This window comes from Gekko japonicus, unplaced genomic scaffold, assembly GCF_001447785.1.
Source record: "Gekko japonicus isolate JY-2015 unplaced genomic scaffold, Gekko_japonicus_V1.1 scaffold2302, whole genome shotgun sequence".
Lineage (NCBI taxonomy): Eukaryota > Metazoa > Chordata > Lepidosauria > Squamata > Gekkonidae > Gekko > Gekko japonicus.
In genome coordinates this window covers 84,314-107,071 of record NW_015176044.1, presented here as the reverse complement: position 1 = coordinate 107,071, position 22,758 = coordinate 84,314, and the positions used below count along the sequence as shown (strand labels likewise).

The 22,758-nt window shown below is 46.4% G+C and overlaps 1 protein-coding gene across 1 annotated transcript in view; it reads right to left on the bottom strand.

The window, feature by feature from the left end:
- Positions 1-22,758, bottom strand: part of LOC107123423 (zinc finger protein 721-like) — a 112,666-nt gene that overhangs the window by 33,850 nt on the left and 56,058 nt on the right. Inside the window, exons 9-10 of the mRNA XM_015426670.1 lie at positions 4,331-4,424; positions 2,915-4,249 (exon numbers count right to left, since the gene is read on the bottom strand). Coding sequence (XP_015282156.1) covers positions 2,915-4,249; positions 4,331-4,424 — 1,429 coding nt within the window. The remainder of the gene's footprint in view (positions 1-2,914; positions 4,250-4,330; positions 4,425-22,758) is intronic.

The following is a 22,758-nucleotide window of genomic DNA, read 5'->3' as shown; positions in this document are numbered from 1 at the left end:
GAGACGTGATCCGGAACGGCATTTTTCCTCGGCCGAGTTTGATGGCGTCAGCTTTCCTCCAGACTTCTTCGAGTTGTAGCGCCACACTGCCATCGCCTGGCCGGACGGCCCATTACAGGCTTTTCTTCACGCCGAGGAGATCTCTCTAGGCTTTCCATCATGCGAGCTGGACTTCCGTTCGCCGGCTAACACCGCTCCACCCCACGAGGGGGAGGGGTTCATTTCATTTCATTACATTTCAAAGAACAATCAAATCTGGACCAGCTCAAGGCTGAAAACGAAAACCGCAGAGTGCGGCATGCACTTCCCACTTTTAATCACTGCCATGAACCTACCATGTGCCTAAAAGACTTGCATCGCAACATTTGAAGACAACACAGTCCATTATTGCACAAAGCAAAACTCAGGAATCCAACCTTCAGCCCAAGGTTGGTTTCATTCAAGCAGCCAAAGTGCACAGGACCATACAGCTTTCCTGTAAAGATATTCTGCTTTTTCCAGTAAAATAGCTGAGATATTAGCTGCATGTAACACCCTTCTTTTCAGCCCCCCATATCCTACCAAGACATAAATCAGTTCCACTAGCCATGTTATGTACATTCCAGAAATATGTCTCCAATATTTTCACCCTAAAAAGGTTCCCTTGCTTGAAAGCCAGTCGAATTTGACTCTAGGGTTGTGGTGCTCATCTCCGTTTCAAAGATGAAGACATTTCCGTGGTCATGTGGCCAGCATGACTAAACACCAAGGAACGCTGTGACCTTCCCACTGAAGTGGTACCTATTTATCTACTTGCAATTTCTTGCTTTCAAACTGCTAGGTTGGCAGGAGCTGGAACTAGAGAAGGAAGCTCACTACGACATGCGGCACACTCGGGTCTCGAACTGCTGAACTACCGACCTTCCACAGCCTGCAGTTCAGCGTCTTAACCACTTGAGCCACCACAGCTCCCTACTTACGTCTTTTAAAAATTATGCTTGAAGTCTGCATTCTTGGAGATATTTCCACTATCACTTTCCAAAGAATATCTCATAAAATATGGCACCCAGGCAAGAGCCTTTGCCTCAAAGACTTCCCAGGAAATCTTGTGTCAAAATAAATGTTTGTGGGTTTTTTTGTAGGTGCCTAAAAGGTCCTCTGCAATTATCAAGGTGGGCTTTCCCAGAGTTCATGTGCATAACCTTTCTCGATCTTAGCCGAGGCACACATTTACAAGACGACTTTCTTGCAGTCCTTGTTGGTACTTTGTTGTAGGCCTCCAGATGACAGCTAAAGTAGGGGATGCAGCAGGGAAGATTATTTGTAATTTAATTTCTGAAAACACAAACAGCTCGTATGCAGAGCAAGAAGAAGTTTTGGAAGTTGGCATCAACAGCAGATGGAATAGCATGTTGCTTGAACTTTGAGACAGAACAATATTCCATTTAACATTAGAACATAAGAGAAGCCAGTGTTGGATCAGGCCAAGGGCCTATCCAGTCTGACACAGTCAAACAGTGGCCAAAAATACCAGGTGCCATCAGGAGGCCCACCAGTGGGGCCAGGACACTAGAAGCCCTCCCACTGTCCCCCCCTCCCCCAGCCCCAAGAATACAGAGCATCACTTGCCCCAGCCTGAGAGTTCCTATCTATACCTTGTGGCTAATAGCCACTGATGGACCTCTGCTCCATATGTTTATCTAATTCCCTCTTGAGGCCATTCATGCTTGTAGTTGCTGCCACTTCCTGTGGCAGTGAATTCCATGCGTTAATCAGTTCGGTTTGGTTAACCTTTATTGGCATAAAATACCTTAAAAGGATTACTATAAAAAGGAATATACATTTAAAACCATATACAGCCAAATATATAAAACATAATGTAGCATAAAACATTTAGTGTTAATCACTCTTTGGGTGAAGAAGTATTTCCTTTTATCTGTTCTAACCCCACTGCTCAGCAATTTGAGTCCATAAGTTCTCGTGTTTGTGTTCTGAAATATCAGCTGCTGGACAGAAAATATGATTGTGCCAAAGGCTTCAATGCCAGAGGGGAGGTTTGCCATCCACACAGTAGAAACACGCAGACCAAAATCTTTACTCATGGAGAAAAGGTGTCAATGTTTTAGGGACGCAAGCCCCCAAATGCTATTTTGCAATAAGGAAGTCTTCACTGAAATCAAATGATCAAATCCTTACCATGTGGTTTTATTCCTGGAAAACAAGGATCCAGTAACAGTAAAATATTCCTTTTTGACACAAGCCACCACACCAAGTTTAGTTACTATTAACACAAGCTACAGGAAAAAATCTTGGTGAATCTGATAAGAACTGCTGAGAAAAGGTAACAGAAATTCACATCAATGTTAAATGAAGCAAGAAATTGTGCTAATCTATTAGTTTAAATAATTCTGTCAATACTTTCCATTGTTAAATTGTTTTATTAGATTAACTTTTTTTACAATGGTACTTTAAAGGTGTCATAGTTTTGAGGCCAGCTGTGTTAGTCCACAGTATAACAGCTGGATTTGAGTCCAGTCGCAGCTTAGAGACCAAGAAGATTTTCAGGGTATGAGATTTTGAGAGTCAAAGTTCATGAAATTGCTGTGCCTTTTCATCAGTTTTTAGTTATTTGCAAGCAACCATTTCATGTCTGAACAACTATAAATTCCTCATTTAAAAACCCAGGAAAGAACTGTAAACTTCCAGCTTGACTGGATTCTTGGTTCACAGAATTCTGTGAACAGATGTTGTTCTGGGAAACAGGGACAACTTCTGAACTGAGAGGAGGAGAAATCAAGTGATGACTCACAGGGTCCTTCTTCCAACACCTGGAGTTTATTCTTTGATGTGATTTGAGATTCCCCTTAGCACTAAAGCTCTTCCCACACCCTGAGCATGGAAACAATTTCTCTCTGGTGTGAATATTTTGATGTACCTTAAGGCCTGAGCTCTGGCAGAAGCTCTTCCCACATGCCAGGCACTTATATGGTTTCTCCCCTGTGTGGATTTTTTCATGTGATGTGAGATTTATCTTGTGACTGAAACTTTTTCCACATTCTGAGCACTGAAATGGTTTCTCCCCTGTATGGATTCTTTGATGGGATTTAAGGCCTGAGCTGTGACAGAAACTTTTCCCACACTCTAAGCATTTATATGGTTTCTCCCCGGTGTGGATTCTTTCATGTGAGGTAAGGTTTATCTTCTGACTGAAGCTCTTCCCACATTCTGAGCATTTATATGGTTTTTCCCCTGTATGGGTTCTTTGGTGATTAATTAGCTTCGCCTGTGCAAAAAAGCTTTTCCCACACTCCAAGCATTTAAATGGTTTCTCTCCACTGTGAATTCTTTGGTGTGAACTAAGAACTCTACTTTGAGAGAAGCTTTTCCCACACAGTGAGCATTTATATGGTTTCTCCCCTGTATGGATTCTATGATGTGAAGTAAGATCTCTGCTATGATAGAAGCTCTTCCCACACTCCAAGCATTTGTATGGCTTCTCCCCTGTATGGATTCTTTGATGTGAATTAAGATATCTATTTTGCGAGAAGCTCTTCCCACACTCTAAGCATTTAAATGGTTTCTCTCCTGTGTGAATTTTTTTATGTCTAATCAGATCGGCACTCTGAGTGAAACCTTTCCCACATTCCAGACATTTAAATGGCTTTTCCCCTGTGTGGATCCCTTGATGTCTAATGAGACCTGTGCTCTGCATGAAGGTTTTCCCACATTCCAAGCATTTAAAAGGCTTCTCCCCTGTGTGGGTTCTTTGATGTGAAGCAAGTTTTACTCTCTGGCTGAAGCTTTTCCCACGTTCCAAGCACCTGTATGGCTTCTCCCCTGTGTGGATTCCTTGATGTCTAATGAGATATGCACTCTGACTGAAGTTTTTCCCACACTCCAGGCATTTAAAGGGTTTTCCCCCTGTGTGAACACTTTGGTGTGTAATTAGTTTTGTCCTCTGGTGGAAGCGTTTCCCACACTCTGAGCATTTATATGGTTTCTCCCCTGTGTGAATACTCTGATGCAAACTAAGGGTTGTGCTCTGACTGAAACTCTTCCCACATTCTAAGCACTGGTATGGTTTCTCACCCGTGTGAATCCTTGCATGTGATATAAGGTGTGTTGTTTGTCTGAAGCGCTTTCCACACTCCAGACATTCATAAGGTTTCTCCCCTGTGTGGATTCGTTCATGGGAAATGAGGTTTATCTTCTGTTTGAAACTCTTTCCACACTCCAGGCACTTATATGGTTTCTCCTCCAACTCAACCCTCTGGCGGTCTTGAAGGCTTGATGTATGAAGCTGATCAGTCTTGCCATCAGCGCTTTTATGTGATGTATCCCTCTTGTGGACTGTTTGATGCCTTGCTAGGTTGATCATCTCGCTGAAGCTCTTCCCACACTCCAAGCACACATATGGTTTCTCCCCTTTGTGGATCCTTTGGTGTCTAAATAGACTTGGGCGGTGACAGAAACTTTTCCCACACTCAGAGCAAATATATGGTTTCTCCGTGGTGCAGATTCTTTGATGAGAATTAAGTGTTGTGTTTTGACTGAAGGTCCTTCCAGGTTCAGAGTATGTATGTGGCTTCTCTCCTGTATTCAGGCTTAGTTTATGGCCAAACCCTTCCAAATCAACACTTCCTTTCCTCTTGTCCTGATCCTCATTTATTTCCTCTTGGACTGGAACATCTTGAAAGTCACCATCCCAAGAAGCAAAGGATTGGTTCTCTAACCTCTGTCCTGCTCCAGTTTCTCGTCTGTCCTCTTCCCCTTTTTGACATCCACCTCTCTCAAATAACAGTTTATGAGGATCGCTCTTATTTTCTCCCTCCTGGGCTGTTGGAATAAAGAGTGGGGAAATAAGGAGAAGTAAAACCTCAGATCCAAGAACTAACCTCAACAATTCTTTCTTTATTCCTATTAAAATAGTCCATAAAGCACAGTGGCTTTTCCAATCTGCTCACCCTGTATGGAGATATAGTCAACCCCATTACAAATGCAAATCAAAAGCCTCCACAAGACGCAGACAATAGAAGAGCTATATAATTATGTTTTATAATGCCCCCACATGATAAAAAAATCACAATTGATATACCTAATACAAAAACTAAAATCAACCTCCACACAAATGCCAATCAGATAAGCTTCAAGGTTTCATCCCAGAATTTAATTAATTAATTAATTAAAATAATTGTACCCCACCTTTGTGCACTCATCAGGGCCACCAAGGCCGAATAAAAATGTTCATCACAAAAAAACACATCTTAATAACCATTAAAACCAACAAAAATGCATCATTAAAACAATAAGAGCCAGAGCTAAGAGTCACTGGGATGAATTTTTCCACTGTTTCTGTAGTTCCAAAAGTGCTATGGTGATATGACTGGAAAGGGGTGGGGAGAGATCCTGACAGGTATTTCATAGACTCTGCAGACGCCCATCCATGGACAGGTAGGTTGTGTGGAGAAATAGATTTGAACCCAGCTCCACAGTCAGACGTGAGGGGCGTTGACTATCCTTGGGCCAATCCCTCTTTTGCAGAGAGCAGAGTGCAAACATTATAATTCAGTCCAATATCAAAGATTCTTAATGAGACAGAATTTGTTCTGCACATAAATAAGAACATAAGAACACAAGGCCGTGCTGGATCAGGCCAACGGTCCATCTAGTCCAGCATCCTGCCTCACTCAGTGGCCAACCAGTTCCTCTGGATAGCCAACAACAGGGCATAGAGGCTGAGGCCTTCCCCTGATGTTTTCTCCTGGCTCTGGGATTCAGAGGATTAATGCCTCTGAATGTGGAGGTTCCCTCGGTCACCATAGCTAGTGGCCACTGATAGACTTCTCCTCCATGAATCCAGTGAATCCCCCTTTAAAGCTGTAAGTGGTCTAAAACGTGGGACTCGTTTAAGAATATTAAGAATATGAGAGCCATAGCCTACAAGGAGAACATTTATAAAATGTTTCATAGATGGCATTGGTCCCCGGAAAAAATAGCTAACTGCTACCCCGGATACTCTAGTCAATGTTGGAAATGTAAGGCCAACAAAGGGACTTTTTTCATATGTAGTGGACATGCAGCAGAGTTCAGGAGTATTGGAAAATGGTGAGAAGATTGATCCAAGAAATTATGTGTAAAAATCTAGCATTGGAACAGGAGATATACTTATTAAATATGGTGCCTAAGGGTTACGGACAAGAGGACAAATATGTATTAGTGTATATTATAACCGCTGCCCGATTATTACTGGCAAAAAATTGGAAATTAGACATAATACCTAAGAAGGAAGAATTAGTTGCAAAGGTGCTAGATCTAGCACAGATGGATAATCTAAGCCTGAGGTTGCAGAATAAGTATGGAAAAGTGTATTATAAAAGATGGGTTAAGGTGTATGAGTGGATTGAGACACTGAATGTATAAGACTCTACATTATATGTTATCTATATATTGGAATGTTAAATATTGTAAAACCAAATAAAAATATTTATTAAAAATAAATAAATAAAGCTGTTTATTCCTGTGGCCATCACTCCCTCCTCTAGCAGCAAATCCCACATTTTAATCACTTTCTTTGTAAAGTACTATTTCTGTGTAAAGTAGTATTTCCTTTTGTCCAGGGAGCCAACTGGTTCCTCCAGGAAAGGAGAAGGTGCTCCATTTTACCTACATTTTAATCACTCGCTGTATAAGGTAGTATTTCCTTTTGTCCGCCCTGAACCTACTGCCCATCAGCTTCATTGGATGCCCTCGAGTTCTAGGATTTTGGGAGAGGGAGAAAAATGTATCTTTGTTAACTCTCTCCACCCCACACCTAATTTTATACAACAACAACAACAACAATAATAATAAAAAAAATAATACTACAGTTCTTTATTTACCCAACCACATTGGGTATTTATTTTGCTTGCTGATCGTGTGGAAACTGGGTTTCATCAACCAGTGGAAGAGAAAGTCTTACCCAGAGAGGCCACGAGCCGAGAGTTCTCCTCCATGATTTCCCTTTGCAGGGCCCTCTGGCCCTGATCCAGCAGAGCCCACTCCTCCTCGGTGAAATGTACGGACACGTCCTCCAAGGTCACCGGATCCTGAAAGGAGGAGGGAACATTCCGCAGGTTTGGATGATGTAATCATCTCTTGTGAGCTCAGTCCAAAAGTAGGGCCCAGAGGGGCCGCTGAGATCTTCTAAAATGATACCTGGCATGGAGAAAGTGCATACAGGGTGCTTCCCCCCATAATACCGGCACTTGAGGCCACCCAATGAAGTTGAAGGGCAATAGGTTCAGGACAGACAAAAGGAAACATTCCTTTATTTGCTGAGTAAATAAGAAGAAGAAGAGGAGGAGGAGGAGGAGGAGATTGGATTTATACCCCGCCCTTCACTCAGAATCTCAGAGCAGCTTACAATCTCCTATCCCTTCCCCTCCCCACAGCAGTCACCCTGTGAGGTAGGTGAGGCTGAGAGAGCTCTTTACAGAACTATCCTTGAGAGAACAGCTCTGACAGAACTATGGCTTGCCCAAGGTCATCCAGCAACTGCAAGTGGAGGAGTGGGGAATCAAACCCAGTTCTCCCAGATTAGAGTCCATGCACTTAACCACTACACAATAAGAACATACGAGACACCAATGTTGAATCAGGCCAAAGGCCCATCCAGTCACACAGTGTCACACAGTGGCCAGAAATACCTGTGCCATCAGGAGGTCCACCAGTGGGGCCAGGACATTAGAACCAAATTGTGGGATTCAGTACCAGTGAAGTTAGTGATGGCCAAGAATCATAAAGAGCTTGAAAACGGTCTAGATTCATATAGGACAGGTCTATCAGTGGCTCCTACCGTAGCTATGAAAACAAGGAGGGGGAGGAGGAGGAGGAGGAGGAGATTGGATTTATACCATACCCTTCACTACCCGAAGGAGTCTCACAACGGCTTACAATCTCCTTTCCCTTCCCCTCCCCACAACAGACACCCTGTGAGGTAGGTGGGGCTGAGAGAGCTCTCTCGAGAACTGCCCTTGAGAGAACAGCTCTGACAGAACTTATGACTGACCCAAGGTCACACCAGAAGTTGCATGTGGCGGAGTGGGGAATCAAACCCAGTTCTCCCAGATTAGAGTCCGTGCTCTTAACCACGACACCAAACTATGGTGAGTAAAGGGAACCTCCATTTTCAGAGGCTGTCAACCACTTAATCCCAGTGCTGGGGGGCAATATTAGGGGAAGGCCTGGGCCTCTGCGCCTGTAATGGAACCAGAGCCGCCGACCGGGACAAGCGTTGGAGATCGGGCATATAAAACGTACCTTGAGCGAGGTCTTCGGACCACCAATGAACAGTGAGTCGAATTAAAGTGAAATGCCGGGAATTTAAAAGAAAGCCCCCCTGGGAACAACGAGACGAGCGAGCGGGGGAGCGGCCCCTCCCATTAACATAAATAGAACAGCGATTTACCAAGGGGGAGCTGAAGCAAAAACATTGAAATCTGTTTTTAAAAATCAACCAGAGCGCCAACAAGCCTTTGGCCGAATTTCAGAAACTTTAGCAACTTTTTAAAAAGTAAACAATCCACAAACATGGTGTGGAAAAAAACGGAGAAAGACAAACAAGCAAAAATGAAACCACTGGGGAGCATGAGCCCGCGACCGGAAGATACCACTGAGTTTTCTAAACTCTGCGCCCTCTACTGGACCAGATGACGAATATCAATCAACAGCTGACAGCTTTAAACCAAAATTTTGCAGCTCAGCAGCTCCGATTGACTGAAACTACAAAAAAGACGGAGCAAACAGCTGAGAAAGTGAAGGAAATGGATGCCAATTCTAAAAAGGTTAAGAAATAGTTCAAATGCTGGAAGAGAAGCAAGCTTCAGATGAATTTCAACTTTTGCAGCTGCAAATGGAGACAGCTAACCTAGTCCTGCGGTTTCAAGGGGTCCCGGAAGCAAAATAGGAGAATCTAAAGCAACTTTTGCGCGCCACTAGCTCCAGTTACAGATTTAAAAGCGGAATATCTTGTAAGCGAAATAGATGCGGTTTACAAAGCCTATTCCGTTTATATCAAGAAAAATAATCTGCCTGGGGAGATAGTGGTTAGATTCTCGAAGAGACCTGTGAGGGATCAAATCCTGAAAGTTACTATAGGAATGCCCTTGAAAATTGGAGGAAATTTCATCAGGATTCTAAAAGACATTCCATTTGAAATAAGGAAGAAGAGGAAGAAGTATAAAGACTTGATTCTGTTTTTACAAATAAACAGCATTCCCTACAGATAGTTGACCCCCGAAGGCATCATTTTCAAACTGCAGGATAAAAAAGAAAAAATTGACTCTGTTTCTAAAGTGCGTGAGTTCCTGAGACTGCAACTAGGAGAGTCTGGTGAGGATGGCAAGGAAGAAGAAGACACCAAACGAGAATATCAATTGAGGATTAGAAAAGATAAAACAAAATGAAGGCTGAAGGACTCTGATCTGTTCCTTAAAGTTTTTAACGATGCTCTTGTGTGTTTTTTTAAACAGTCAATCTAATGGTTTTAAAGATAAATAATATAGTTTAATCGGCCATGTTCAATGATGTAATCTTAGTGTTTTAGACTAACACTGATATAAGCTTTTGTAATGATCTCCTATACTTGGGTTTTTAGTGGTTTTCTTTCCTTTCTCCCATAGTTGTAGTTTCCCCTTCCTTTTTTTTGTTGTAGTTTATAGAAAAATGCAATACAAAATCTCCTACGGGGGGCAAAAAAAAGAAAAAAAAGAAGAAGAACTGGTTAGCCAATGAATGTGACAGCATGCTGGGCTAGATGGATCGCTGGCCTGATCCAGCAGGGCTCTTCTTGTGAGTTCTCTTGAAAATTCAAACTTTCATGAAAGGTATCCATAGCCTTGCTCTGATTTTATTTACAAAATGTACATCCTGCCTTTCTGCTCAGTCAGGGCCACCAAGGCAGCCGATAAAGCAGAAGGGACAGATCCTCCCAGGGGAGAGGTGCCAGGAACAGATCCACCTTTGCCTGCCTCCCGAGGGCTTCCTCCATACCTGATTGGGTAGCACAGGAAAAGCTTCCAGCCCCTCCCAAGGAAGTGATGTCCTCGAAGGTCTCTCCAAACCCATGCCATCACCTGCAAGAGAGTCAGAGAAGATGGGAAGCTCTTTTATCCTTTTATACTCCGAATGCACAGTTCAGATTTCAGTTCTCTGTGTGTGTGGGGGGGGGGGGCTGTCCATGTGGACTCCCAGAGAGAAATCAAAATGCTGACTTTGGTTGGTAGCTATTACAGAACATGATGGCATTGTCTATAGATTGGATCTGAGGTTATCCGATGGTTTTGTTCTGTTTTATTTTCTTGTTTGTGTATTTGTTGTTGTGTGTAAAAAATATGAAACAATACAAATATTCACACTTTTAAAAATGCTGACTTTGGATTTGTTTCTCCTCCTCCTCCATTTTAAATTGCTAGTTGTCTTGGTGGCCCTTGTGAGGACAGAAAGGCAGGATAGAAATTTTGTAAATAATAATAATGACAGTCTTTAAGGTGCCACCGGAATCTTCTTTTTTCTTTCTTTAGATCAAGCAGTGCTTTACAACGGGTTTCTATGCCTGATGCTTGCGTAAGGGAACTGATTCCTGCTCACAATCTGAAACTATTTTAGACCACGGATGCATTTTCCAAAATATATTTCCACAAGGGGTGAGAACTGAAACAGAGTCAGACAGGGCTCTTTTTGTAGAAAAAGCCCAGCAGGAACTAATTAGCATAATAGGCCACACCCGACAGCAGGAACTCATTAGTATATTGGGCCACACCCCTGACTGCACCGCTCATTAGCACATTAGGCCGCACCCCCATGTTACCAGAAGTGTGGTCATCCAGCCACACCCACCTTTTGCTTCTTATTGTTTACCTTGTTTGTTTTTTTGTAGCAGGAACTCCTTTGCATGTTAGGCCACACACCCCTAATGTAGCCAATCCTAATGCGTTCCTGCTGTTGGGTGTGGCCTATTATGCTAATGACATCCTGCTGGGCGTGGCCAACTTGGGAGCCAGCCAGAACTCCGTTCCTGTGCATTCCTGCCCAAAAATAGCCCTGCCTTTAGCTACTGAATCTTGAAATATTTTTGAACTAGGGGAGAGGCCAGAGGTAAAGGTTTGCCACAACAGAGAAAAACAGAAAACGCATAGAGAGCATAAAAGGGGATCACATAAATTTCAGGCCTGTGATCAAGAGGGAAAACCATTGCAATCCCCTCCCCCCCCATTCACCCATACCCATCGCTGTAGCTCCTGGGTCACCCTTCAGCACAATCCCCTGGAACAGCAGCCACTGTCTGGGGTGCGACGGTGCCTCCTCTGCCTTTTCCAATGTCTCTGGCACCTGAAGGAAAAGAGAAGGGGTGAGTCCCAGGCAGGGAATCACAAGAAAGGGGATTAGAAAATAAATAGGGTAGGGCATCCCAAGTTTTGGGGTTTTTTTGGAAGAAGAAGAAGAGGAGGAGGAGGAGGAGGAGGAGATTGGATTTATACCCCGCCCCTCAGTACCTGAAAGAGTCTCAGAGTGGTTTACAATCTCCTTTCCCTTCCCCTCCCCACAACAGAGACCTTGTGAGGTAGGTGGGGCTGAGAGAGCTGAGAGAGCAGCTCTGAAAGAATGTGTAACTGACCCAAGGTCACACCAGCAGCTGCATGTGGAGGAGTGGGGAATCAAACCCAGTTCTTCTAGGTTAGAGTCCGCTCTCCTAACCACTACACCAAACTTTTGCTCACAGCCTCCGTCTACTGGATCCAATTAGGGGAAGTCCTCTCACCTGGTGGTCCTGGTCCTTCTCCTCTGTCTGGCTGAGGAGGAAGCCTTCTGCCAGGGCCACCGCCTGGGAACTGGTCTCCGGCCCGCACTCCCTCACCCAGCTCTCCATCTCCGGGGGCAGGACGGCCAGGAACTGCTCCAGGACCACCAGGTCCAGCATCTCCCTCTTGCTGCGCCTCTCCGGCTTCAGCCACTGGAGGCAAAGACGGTGGAGTCGGCTGCACACTTCTCGTGGCCCCAGGGCGTCCTCGTAGCAGATGTGCCTGAAACGCCAGCGCTGGACATCTGAAGGGGTGGTTTCCTCACCCAGACATTTTTTCATGGCTCTTCCCCAGAATTCTCCACTTCTCCCAGTGTCGACAGCATGAGGGCCTTTTCCTGAATGGGCATCAGCCGTGTCTTGCTCTTCCATCTTGGAGCCAAAGCAGTCCACACAGGAACAAAAGGGCTGATTTCGAGTCCTGTTGATTTCTTGGTACATTAACCAAAGGACCCAAGGCGTTTCGGCCCAAAGGGCCTTCTTCAGTAGTCAAAACTGCACTAACACACACGTCAAACTGTAACAATGTCAATATAAAATATGTTTTTCAGGCCCAGCAGGTTGTGTATGACTCAAAGTGAAGCTCCTAACAACAGCTTTAAATCAATTCTGTACGTACCAAGGAGCCCTCACTCATCAAAGAGAGGCACTCACTCGGAACCACCATTCTGTCCTGGGTCATAATTCAATTCCCAGTGTGTGTTCATGTCTAATATTCTTTGTTGTTCTCTGTTATCGGATGTGTAACTTCACCTTGTTGCTGTATATTATGATCTGAGTTTTTAATGGTATCTTATGTATGCCATTTTTAACCCTAAAATTCTGTGCACTGTGTAATAAATATTTGCATTTTATTTTATTTTCAGGTTGGGTTCCACCCCCACCCCCCCTTTTTGTCTTTCTCTCGACTCCTATAAATCACCAGGACTTCCCCCTCTTGGACTGCCAAGATCCAAGGAGAACAGTTCAGGAAGGCATTTTTACGAAGGTAAAGGTAAAGGTTCCCTTGCTCGAAAGCCAGTCGAGTCCGACTCTAGGGTTGCGGTGCTCATCTCCTTTTCAAAGCCGAAGAGCCAGCGCTGTCCAAAGACGTTTCCGTGGTCATGTGGCCGGCATGACTAAACACCAAGGCGCACGGAACGCTGTTACCTTCCCACCAAAGTGGTCCCTATTTATCTACTTGCAATTTCTTGCTTTCGAGCTGCTAGGTTGGCAGGAGCTGGAACTAGAGACGGGAGCTCACTCCGTCATGCGGCACACTCGGGTCTCGAACGGCTGAACTACCGACCTTCCACAGCCTGCAGTTCAGCGTCTTAACCACTTGAGCCACCGCAGCTCCTTTTACGAAGGGAACCGTGCTAAATTATACCAAAACGGTTTGGAGAGGTGCATTAATAAAGGGAAGTGGACTGTGAACTATACTGCTGCATCTATCATCTGTTCGCTTATTTATTTATTTTATTTCATCAGCCGCCCTCTCCAGTACAACAAGGCTCAGTGCAGTGTACAATACAGCTGTATAACGCATCAATTAAACACATTAAAATTTACATAGAACAATAAAAGCATTGTTCCCACTGGTATTTCTAGTCATGGAATAGCATTGCCTGCACATGTTACTATACTGTGTCTAATACTTGCCCTTTGTGATTTTTGTAATCCTAGTCCTATTACATTGCTTATTAGGCATCTATCACATTGACTGACCATGAAATCGGCCTTGAGTCTCAGTGAGAGAGGCAGACTTTCAGGAAATAAAATTAAAAATAATATATGGATATTTGTACTCCGCTTTTCTTCGTAATGGAGTCTAAAGTGGCTAACAACACCGCTCTCCTCTCCTCCATTTCCCCCTCACAACTGCCTTATGATGTAGGCTAGGCTGAAAGAGGGTGACTGGCCCAAGGCAGAGTGAGGATTTGAGCTCAGGTCTCCCTGATTCTAGTACATCCGTCTGGAAGGGAGACTGCAAATCCTTTGCTGGATTGGGGCTACCACTCTCTCTTCCTCTCTCTCTCTCTCTGTCCTTCTCCCACAAAAGCTGCCATAGCTTCCCCAGTTTTTTACCTCCCAAACCTTACACCTCCCCCACACACACACACATGTTCTGTGCTGTCACTTTCTTTGGGAAAGAAAGCAATTCGCCAAAATTCAACCTGCTTGAACACATTTAAATAGTCCAGAACTGAAGCAATCTTTGCGGAGAAGTAGAAAAGAGCAAGAGCCCAGGAGCCCCTGAAAGACTAACAAAATTTGTGGCAGGGTGGGAGCTTCCGGGAGTCACTGCTCACCTCTTCAGGTAACTGACTCACGAAAGCTCCTCCCCTGCCACAAATTTTGTTAGTCTTTCAGGTGCTGCTGGACACCTGCTCTTTTCTACTACTAAAAGGTAAAGGTTTCCCTTGCTCGAAAGCCAGTCGAATCCGACTCTAGGGTTGCGGTGCTCATCTCCGTTTCAAAGCCGAAGAGCCGGCGCTGTCTGAAGACGTTTCCGTGGCACAGGGAATGCTGTTACCTTCCCACCGAAGTGGTACCTATTTATCTACTTGCAATGTCTTGCTTTTGAACTGCTAGGTTGGCAGGAGCTGGAAGTAGAGACAGGAGCTCACTCCACCATGCGGCACCCTGGGTCTCGAACTGCTGAACTACTGACCTTCCACAGCCTGCAGTTCAGCGTCTTAACCACTCGAGCCACCGCAGCTCCTACAGACAGACTAACACTCCTACCCATCTTGAGCCATTTGCAGAGGAGAAGAGAGAGGGTCTCTAGAGGTGTCTCATGAAGGAATCGCAGAGGGTTGCCAGGTCTGCCCTCACCACCGGCAGGAGACGCAGGGGGGAGTAGGGTCGACAGACCCAGGCTGGGAAACTCCTCGAGATTTAGGGATGGACCCTGGGGAGGGCAGGGACCTCAGTGGGGCACAGTGCCATAGAGTCCACCCTCCAAAATATCCATTTTCTTCCAGGGAATTGATCTCTGTAGCCTGGAGATGAGCTGTAATTCCGGGGGATCTCCAGGTCCCACCTGGAGGCTGGCATCCCTATCACTCCTCCCCCGTTTTAGTGCAGTAATAGGGGAGTGTTCCCTTCTCAGTCCCTCCCCCGAGCAAAATCTGCCCGCATTTGATATCTGGAGTCACCGGCTGTACTTCTTCTTCCCGTCCCCAATTTGCCGCATGCCTCTTTCCGCAGCCTCCTGGCATCCAAAGGCACCTGATACTCACCGGCACCCAAAAAGACCTGCAGATCCCGCTCTCGCCTGGGAAAACCAACGGCCCCTTTTCCCACACTCGGAGAGGGGGGGTGGGAAGGACAGGAAGTGACTCCCCCCCAATTCATTCACAGAAGTCCTTGGCTTCTCTAGGAATCGAGACTCGCTTTGCTTTAACCCTTAGATCCGGATTTCTCCAGAGGCGGCTCTTCTTCCCCGCTTTGCAGCCTGACCCAAAGCGTTTCCTGAGGCTCTCCACTTGCCTCTCTTCTCTAAGAGGTTGAGGGACCATTCAGAAGCGCTCTTTGGCTGCATTCTGGTCAACCAGTTACAAATCCACAACCACATTTCACCAACTCATCAACAAGTCAATATTTGTAATCCTTTTCTTTCTATCTTTACAGTCTAGTGACCTTGAGTATTCTGAAGATTTCTCTGTGGGAATGTTCAGCTAACTCTGATGTAATTTTTGTATGTTATTGGAATGCGTCTTTATGTTTAGGTATTTCTATTGATGGCAACGGTATGGCATAAATTGTTGTGAAGAATAAAATAATAAAATAAAAAAAAGAATATCATATTAAGAACATAAGAGGAGCCCTGCTGGATGACACCAGTGGTCCATCTAGTCCAGCATCCTATCCTCTGGAGGGCCAACAACAGGGCATAGAGGACAAGGCCTTCCCCTGATGTGACCCTCCTGGCTCTGGGATTCAGAGGATTATTGCCTCTGAATGTGAATGTTCCCCTCAGCCATCATGGCTAGAAGCCATTAATAGACTTCTCCTCCATGAAATCTATTGAAACCCCTTTTAAAGCTGATTATTCCTGTGACCATCACAACATCCTCTGGCAGCAAGGTCCACATTGTAATCACTCTCTGTGTCAAGTAGTATTTCCTTTTGTCTGTCATGAACCTACTGCCCATCAGTTCCATTGTATGCCCTCAGATTCTCATATTTTGGGAGGAGGAGAAAAAGGGTGTGTTTTTTGTCAACTTTCTCCACCTCATGCATAATTTTATAAGTCTCTATCATATCACCTCTTAGTTGTCTCTTTTCTAAACTGAAAAGTCCCAGACTCTTCAGCCTTTCCTCATAGACAAGGTGCTCCAACCCCCTCATCATCTTGGTTGCCCTCCTCTGTCCTTTTTCCAGCTCTTCAGTGTCCTTTTAGAAATACAGAGACCAGAACTGTACACACTATTCCAAATGTGGTTGCACCGTAGATCTATACAGGGGCATTAAAATATTGGCCGTTTTATTCTCAATCCTTTTCCTAATAATCCCTCACATTTTTGTTGTTGTTCAGTCGCACAGTCGAGTCTGACTCTTTGCGACCCCATGGACCAGATCACGCCAGGCCTTCCTGTCTTCCGCCGTCCTCTGAAGTTTGCTCAATTTCATGTTCATTGCATCGATGACACTGTCTAACCATCTCATCCTTTGCCGTCCCCGTCTTCTTTGACCTTCAATCTTTCCCAGCATCAGGGTCTTCTCCAGTGAGTGCTCCCTTCTCATTTGGGGGCCAAAGTATTTCAGCTTCAGTTTCATTATCTGGCCTTCCAGGGAACAGTCAGGGTTGATTTCCTTCAGGATTGACTGATTTGATCTTCTTGCAGTCCAAGGGACTCTCAAGAGTCCTCTCCAGCACCATAGTTCAAAATAATCTATTCTTCGGCGCTCGGCCTTCCTTATAGTCCAACTCTCGCAGCCATACATGACTACTGGGAATACCATTGCTTTGACCATGTGGACTTTTGTTGGCAGGGTGATGTCTCTACTTTTTATCATGCTGTTTAGGTTCGCCATCGCTTTCCTCCCAAGGAGCAGGCGTCTTTTAATTTCATGGCTGCTGTCACAGTCTGCAGTGATCTGGGATCCCAGGAATGTGAAGTATGTCACGACTTCCCCGACTTCCCCTTCTATTTGCCAAGGAGTGATGGGGCCGGATGCCATGATCTTAGTTTTTTTGATGTTGAGCTTCAAGCCCACTTTTGCGCTCTCCTTTTTTATCATGAGCAAGAGGCTCACCTATACTTACCAATATTGAACTTCATTTGCCACATTTTTGCCCACTCACCCAGTTTGTGGAGGTCCCCTCGGAGCTCTTCATATGGAACCTTATCAAAAGCCTTACTGAAATCAAGATCCAACAAAGTAGTAACACTCTCAAAAAAGGAGATAGGGTCTTGTGCGACATGTTCCTGGGGAACCCATGCTGGCTTAGTAATCACAAGTCCAGTGTTCCCTCTAAGCTGAGTTAGTGTGAGCTAGCTCACAATTTTTTAACCTCCAGCTCACACATTTTTGTCTTAGCTCAGGAAGGATGGCTCCAGAGAAAATTAATTGATGCAGTAGCCGAATCGCTTGTTCACAACTTTAATGCCGATAGCTGACAAAGTAGAATTCTTGCTCACAAGACTCCACTGCTTAGAGGGAACATACAACCATCCTTTCTAAATGCTCAAGCACTGAGTGTTTGATGATTTGTTCTAAAACCTTTCCAGGTATAGATGTCAAGCTGATGGGCTGGTAGTTACCTGGATCTCCCTTGAAAATGGGGATAACGTTTGCCTACTTCTGGCACCGCACCTGTTCTCCAAGAATTCTCAAAAAGAATGGACAGAGGCTCAGAAATTACATCTGCAAGATTCCTTTCGTCCCCTTGGATGCAATTCATCTGGCTCCGAGGAATTCGTTAATTTAAAGAAGATAGGTGTTTAGGTACCACCAGTGTTCCCTCTAAGCCGAGTTAGTGTGAGCTAGCTCACCGTTTTTTAGCCTCTGGCTCACAAATTTTTGTCTTAGCTCAGGAAGGAGGGCTCCAGAGCGAACTAATTTATGCAGTAACCAAATCGCTCGCTCACAACTTTAATGCCAGTAGCTCACAAAGTAAGATTTTTGCTCACAAGACTCCACATCTTACCCCATCCTAGGCTGGAATTCCCTTCCTTCATTATGGGTTCTCTTTTGCCAGGTTGAGCACCATTTCCTTCGCAAGAGAAGACGGAGGAAAAGTAGGAACTGAGCAGATCTGCCCTCTCCTCATCACCTGTTACAATTTCACTTTCCTCTCCCCACAATGGGTCTACCACTTACTTACTTGTTCTTTTCCTTGCTCCAAACATAACCAAAGAACCCCCTTTTTTGTTGTGTTTAGCAACTCTCCCTAGCCTAAGCCCATACTGAGCTTTAGTTTCTCTCTCTAGAAGCATTGGCTGTTATATTCATCCCTTGTTATATGGCCCGTTTCCTAAACAAGTCTTTTTAAATGCGTAGGTCTTTAGAAAGCTATTTATGGAGCCACCTTTAGGTTCCACCCATTTTCCCTTCTCATTGGAACAGAATCATAGAATGTTGGAAGGGACCTTGCAGGTCATCTAGTCCAACCCCCTGCACTCTGTAAGAGGAGTTTGTGATGTGCCTTCAATATTTGCCTTCAATATTTGGCTTTTAAGTGGCAACGCCACTCGGACATCACATGCAAGAGGTGGAATTTGGCCCTCAGAGTCCACAGCCACCACCCCGGGGCCCAGGGAGGAGAGGGAACGTCCCCCCCCCCGCCACCACCATGGCCTTTGCAGCTGCTGCCAACAGAAATGGCGACCATAACTTTTTAAAGAGCCCCCAAGGAGAGCTGGGGGAGCCAGAATGACCTCTCGCATGTGATTTGGCCCTCGGAGTCACCCCGGGGCTTGGACTTCACACATGAGAGGTGGAATTTGGCCCTCGGAGTCCACAGCCACCACCCCGGGGCCCAGAGAGGACGGGGAACATTTCCCCCCCGCCGCGGCGGCCATTGCGGCTGCCACCGACAGCAACGGCGGCCATAACTTTTTAAAGAACCCCCAAGGAGAGCTGGGAGAGCCAGAAAGACCTCTCATGTGTGATTTGGCCCTCAGAGTCCACAGCCACCACCCCTGGGCCCAGGGAGGAGTGGGGACGTCCCCCCCCCCGCCGGCCATTGCAGCTGCTGCCGACAGCAACGGCAGCCATAACTTTTTAAAGAGACCCCAAGGAGAGCTGGGGCTGCTCGGACATCACACACGAGAGGTGGAATTTGGCCCTCGGAGTCCACAGCCACCACCCCAGGGCCCAGGGAGGAGGGGGAACGTTTCCCCCCCCCCCGCGGCAGCCATTGCAGCTGCCACCGACAGCAACGGTGGCCATAACTTTTTAAAGAGCCCCCAAGGAGACCTGGGGGAGCCAGAATGACCTCTCGCGTGTGATTTGGCACTCGGAGTTCACAGTCACCACCCCAGGGCCCAGGGAGGAGCGGGGATGTTCCCCCCCGCTGGCCATAACTTTTTAAAGAGCCCCCAAGAAGAGCTGGGGCCGCTCGGACATCACACGCGAGAGGTGGAATTTGGCCCCCGGAGTCCATAGCCACCACCCCAGGGCCCAGGGTGGAGGGGGAAAGTTTCCCCCTACCCCGCGGCCATTGCAGCTGCCGCCGACATTAATGGTGGCCACAACTTTTTAAAGAGCCCCCAAGGACTGCTGGGGGAGCCAGAATGACCTCTCACGTTTGATGGTCATTCCGGCTCCCCCAGGTCTCGTTAGGGGCTCTTTAAAAAGTTATGGCTGCTGGCAGCGGCTGCGGTGGGTCGCAAAACTTTCCCCTGCCTCCCTGAGTCCCGGGGTGGTGGCCGTGGACTCCGAGGGGAAAATTCCACCTCTCGCGTGTGAGCCCCGGGCCATAACTTTTTAAAGAGTCCCTAATGATACCTGGGGGAGCCGGAATGACGTCTTGCATGTGATGTCCGAGTGGCGTTGCCGCTTGGACATCACACGTGAGAGGTGAAATTTTCCCATAGGAGTCCACAGCCACCACCCCGGGGTTCAGGGAGGCAGGGGAATGTGTTGTGTCCACCTCCGCGGCTGGTGGTGCCGCCGCCGCCGCCAGGCCATAACTTTTTAAAGAGCCCCTAACAAGAGCTGGGGGAGCCAGAATGACCTTTGGGCAATATTGCCTATGGGCAATCATGGATTCTCTGTCGGCAATTATGTCCCTATGAGCAATCTTGGATTCTGCGTCGGCAATTATGTACTCCATTATCCCCTATGGGCAAGCGTCCTCGCCATTATTCCTTATGGGCAGTCATGGATTCTCTATTGGCATTATGGATTCTCTATTGGCAATTTTGTACTCCATTATCCCCTATGGGCCAGCGACCTCTCCATTATTCCCTATGGGCAGTCATGGATTCTCTATTGGCAATTATGTACTGCACTATCCCCTCTGGGCAAGCCTACTCTCCATTATTCTCTATGGGCACTCATGTATTCCCTATGGGCGATCGCTGTCCTTAGTTTTAGTACCCCCCCCCCCACTTTGCAGAGCCTGAATTCCCAACTCCCATGCAGCCACGAATGGCACAAGAGGGAAGGAAGAAAAAGGACCGTTAATCCCGATTCGTGAATCCGGAGTGAGGAAATGCCGTGTAAACGCTTTATTTGCAGTGGACGGGGGGAGCCGCGGAGCAGAGAAACAGACGCTCCCCCCTCGCCGTCTGGTGCGCTTCAGCCAAATTGGGGAAGTCAAGAGAGGTCGGATTCCTAGAGTGACGCAGAGGAAGGAGGGATGGTGAATGAATGGGGGAAGCCCTTCCTGTCCCACCCACCACCACCCCTCTTTGATGGAGAGGGGCTTTAATTTTTCTATGCAGGTGCAGGATTCTAGTCCCCAGCTGGGATCTGGTGAGTGCCAAACACGTTTGGGAGGTGCCTGGTGGGGAATGCCAGGGAGAGAAGTGGGGAGGGTGGGATGGATCCCCCAGGGAGGAGAGACAGTAAACCGAGAGCTAAGCCAAGCCAGGGAGGGCAAGCGTTGCTTGGGCGGGGGGATGAGAAGGGGCAAAGAGAGCCCCCCATCTCCCCCCACAAATGACCCTTCCTAGTCAGAGACAACCCCCCCCCTTTCCTCCCTTCTGCAAAAACCACTCCGGTCGGGGAGGATTTAAAGCATCCAAGTGACTTGTTGTGGAAGTGCTTTGGCTAAAGAAGAAAAGTGGCAGTTTGTGGGGGAAGACAATTTGGGGGGCATTGGAGGTATGGGGGGAGGGGCTATGGCTCAGTGATAGAACATCTGCATTGTATGCAGAAGGTCCCAGGTTCAATCCCCAGCATCTCTTGTTAAAATGATTCAAGTATTTATTTATTTGTTTATTTTATAATTCGATTTCTATCCCGCCCTCCCCCAGGGCTCAGGGCGGCTCACAATTGGGGCAAAAGCCACAATTAAAACAAGTAAAGGTAAAGGTTCCCTTGCTCGAAAGCCAGTCGAATCCGACTCTAGGGTTGCGGTGCTCATCTCCGTTTCAAAGCCGAAGAGCCAGCGCTGTCCGAAGACATTTCCATGGTCATGTGACCGGCATGACTAAACACCAAGGCGCACGGAACGCTGTTACCTTCCCACTGAAGTGGTACCTATTTATCTACTTGCAGTTTCTTGCTTTCGAACTGCTAGGTTGGCAGGAGCTGGAACTAGAGATGGGAGCTCACTCCGTCATGCGGCAAGCCAGGTCTCGAACTGCTGAACTACTGACCTTCCGCAGCCTGCAGTTCAGCGTCTTAACCACTTGAGCCACTTGAGATAAAAACATAACAATAGTATAACAAAGTGCTGGTGCTCTGATGTTCCCAGTTCCAAGATGGGTTCTGGTAGGGTGGATCTGGACCAACGACATAAGTTCCAAAGCAGCAGATAGCCAGTCGGAGGTGATCTCTCCACTGCTCCCTCTAAGCCAGTGGTGGCGAACCTCTGGCATGGGTGCCAGAGGTGTCACTCAGAGCCCTCTCTGTGGGCACGGGTGGCATCGCCCCAGCCAGGCCCAGACCATCATTAAAGTGTCGAATTCTCTGCCAAATAATTTTAAGTAAATGAAAGCATTTGGGATTGCTTTCCTTACTTTGTTTGGATCATCTCAAGTTAATGTATGAGTGGTTTTTTCTAAAGTAAAACCTCAGTATTCAGGTTAAATTGCCGTGTTGGCACTTTGCGATAAATAAGTGGGTTTTGGGTCGCAGTTTGGGCACTCGGTCTCTAAAAGGTTCGCCACCACTGCTCTAGGCTGATCCTGCATTGAGCAGGGAGGGTTGGACTAGATGGACTGTCTGGCCCCTTCCAACTCCGCGTGATTCTATGATTCTAGGTCATACCTTGGTGTCCAGCCCTGTGTGTTCACATTATTGCATCCTGGGGAAAGGAAAGGAAGGTTCGAAGACACCCCCCAGACAGGTAAAACATCACAGCTACTATTTCCTGCCCTCCCTCTCCTTTTTCTCATGGTGTCGCTCCTGCCCACGTTGGGAAAAGTGGTTTAGGAGGATAATGCGGTGCACACGTGTATTCACAGGTATCCATTGTAATCAGCAATGAGGTGTCTTTGGAAAATATTTGCAGAAGTAAGGTTGACTTTTAATTCTATTATATGTCAAACCAAAGCGGGAGATATTTTTGAGCCTCCAGGACAGCTGGTATTTGCTTTGGCAGACTTGGGAACCCATCTACTCACAGCCAAAACAACAGGCTCTCAGTAGTCAGCCCCGTCGTATTATTCTTTCTTTTTATAGCTTTGTCCCGTGTTGCCTCAACCTGGATGCCAAAACCCTAAAGACTGTACCTCTGTTAGCCAAAGGGCTGGCTGTATAGCAAGAGTAGCCCAATAACAGCTGCAGGCGATTCATTTGTGGTGGCAAACAAAAAGGACAAAGAAGAAAAAAGGGGG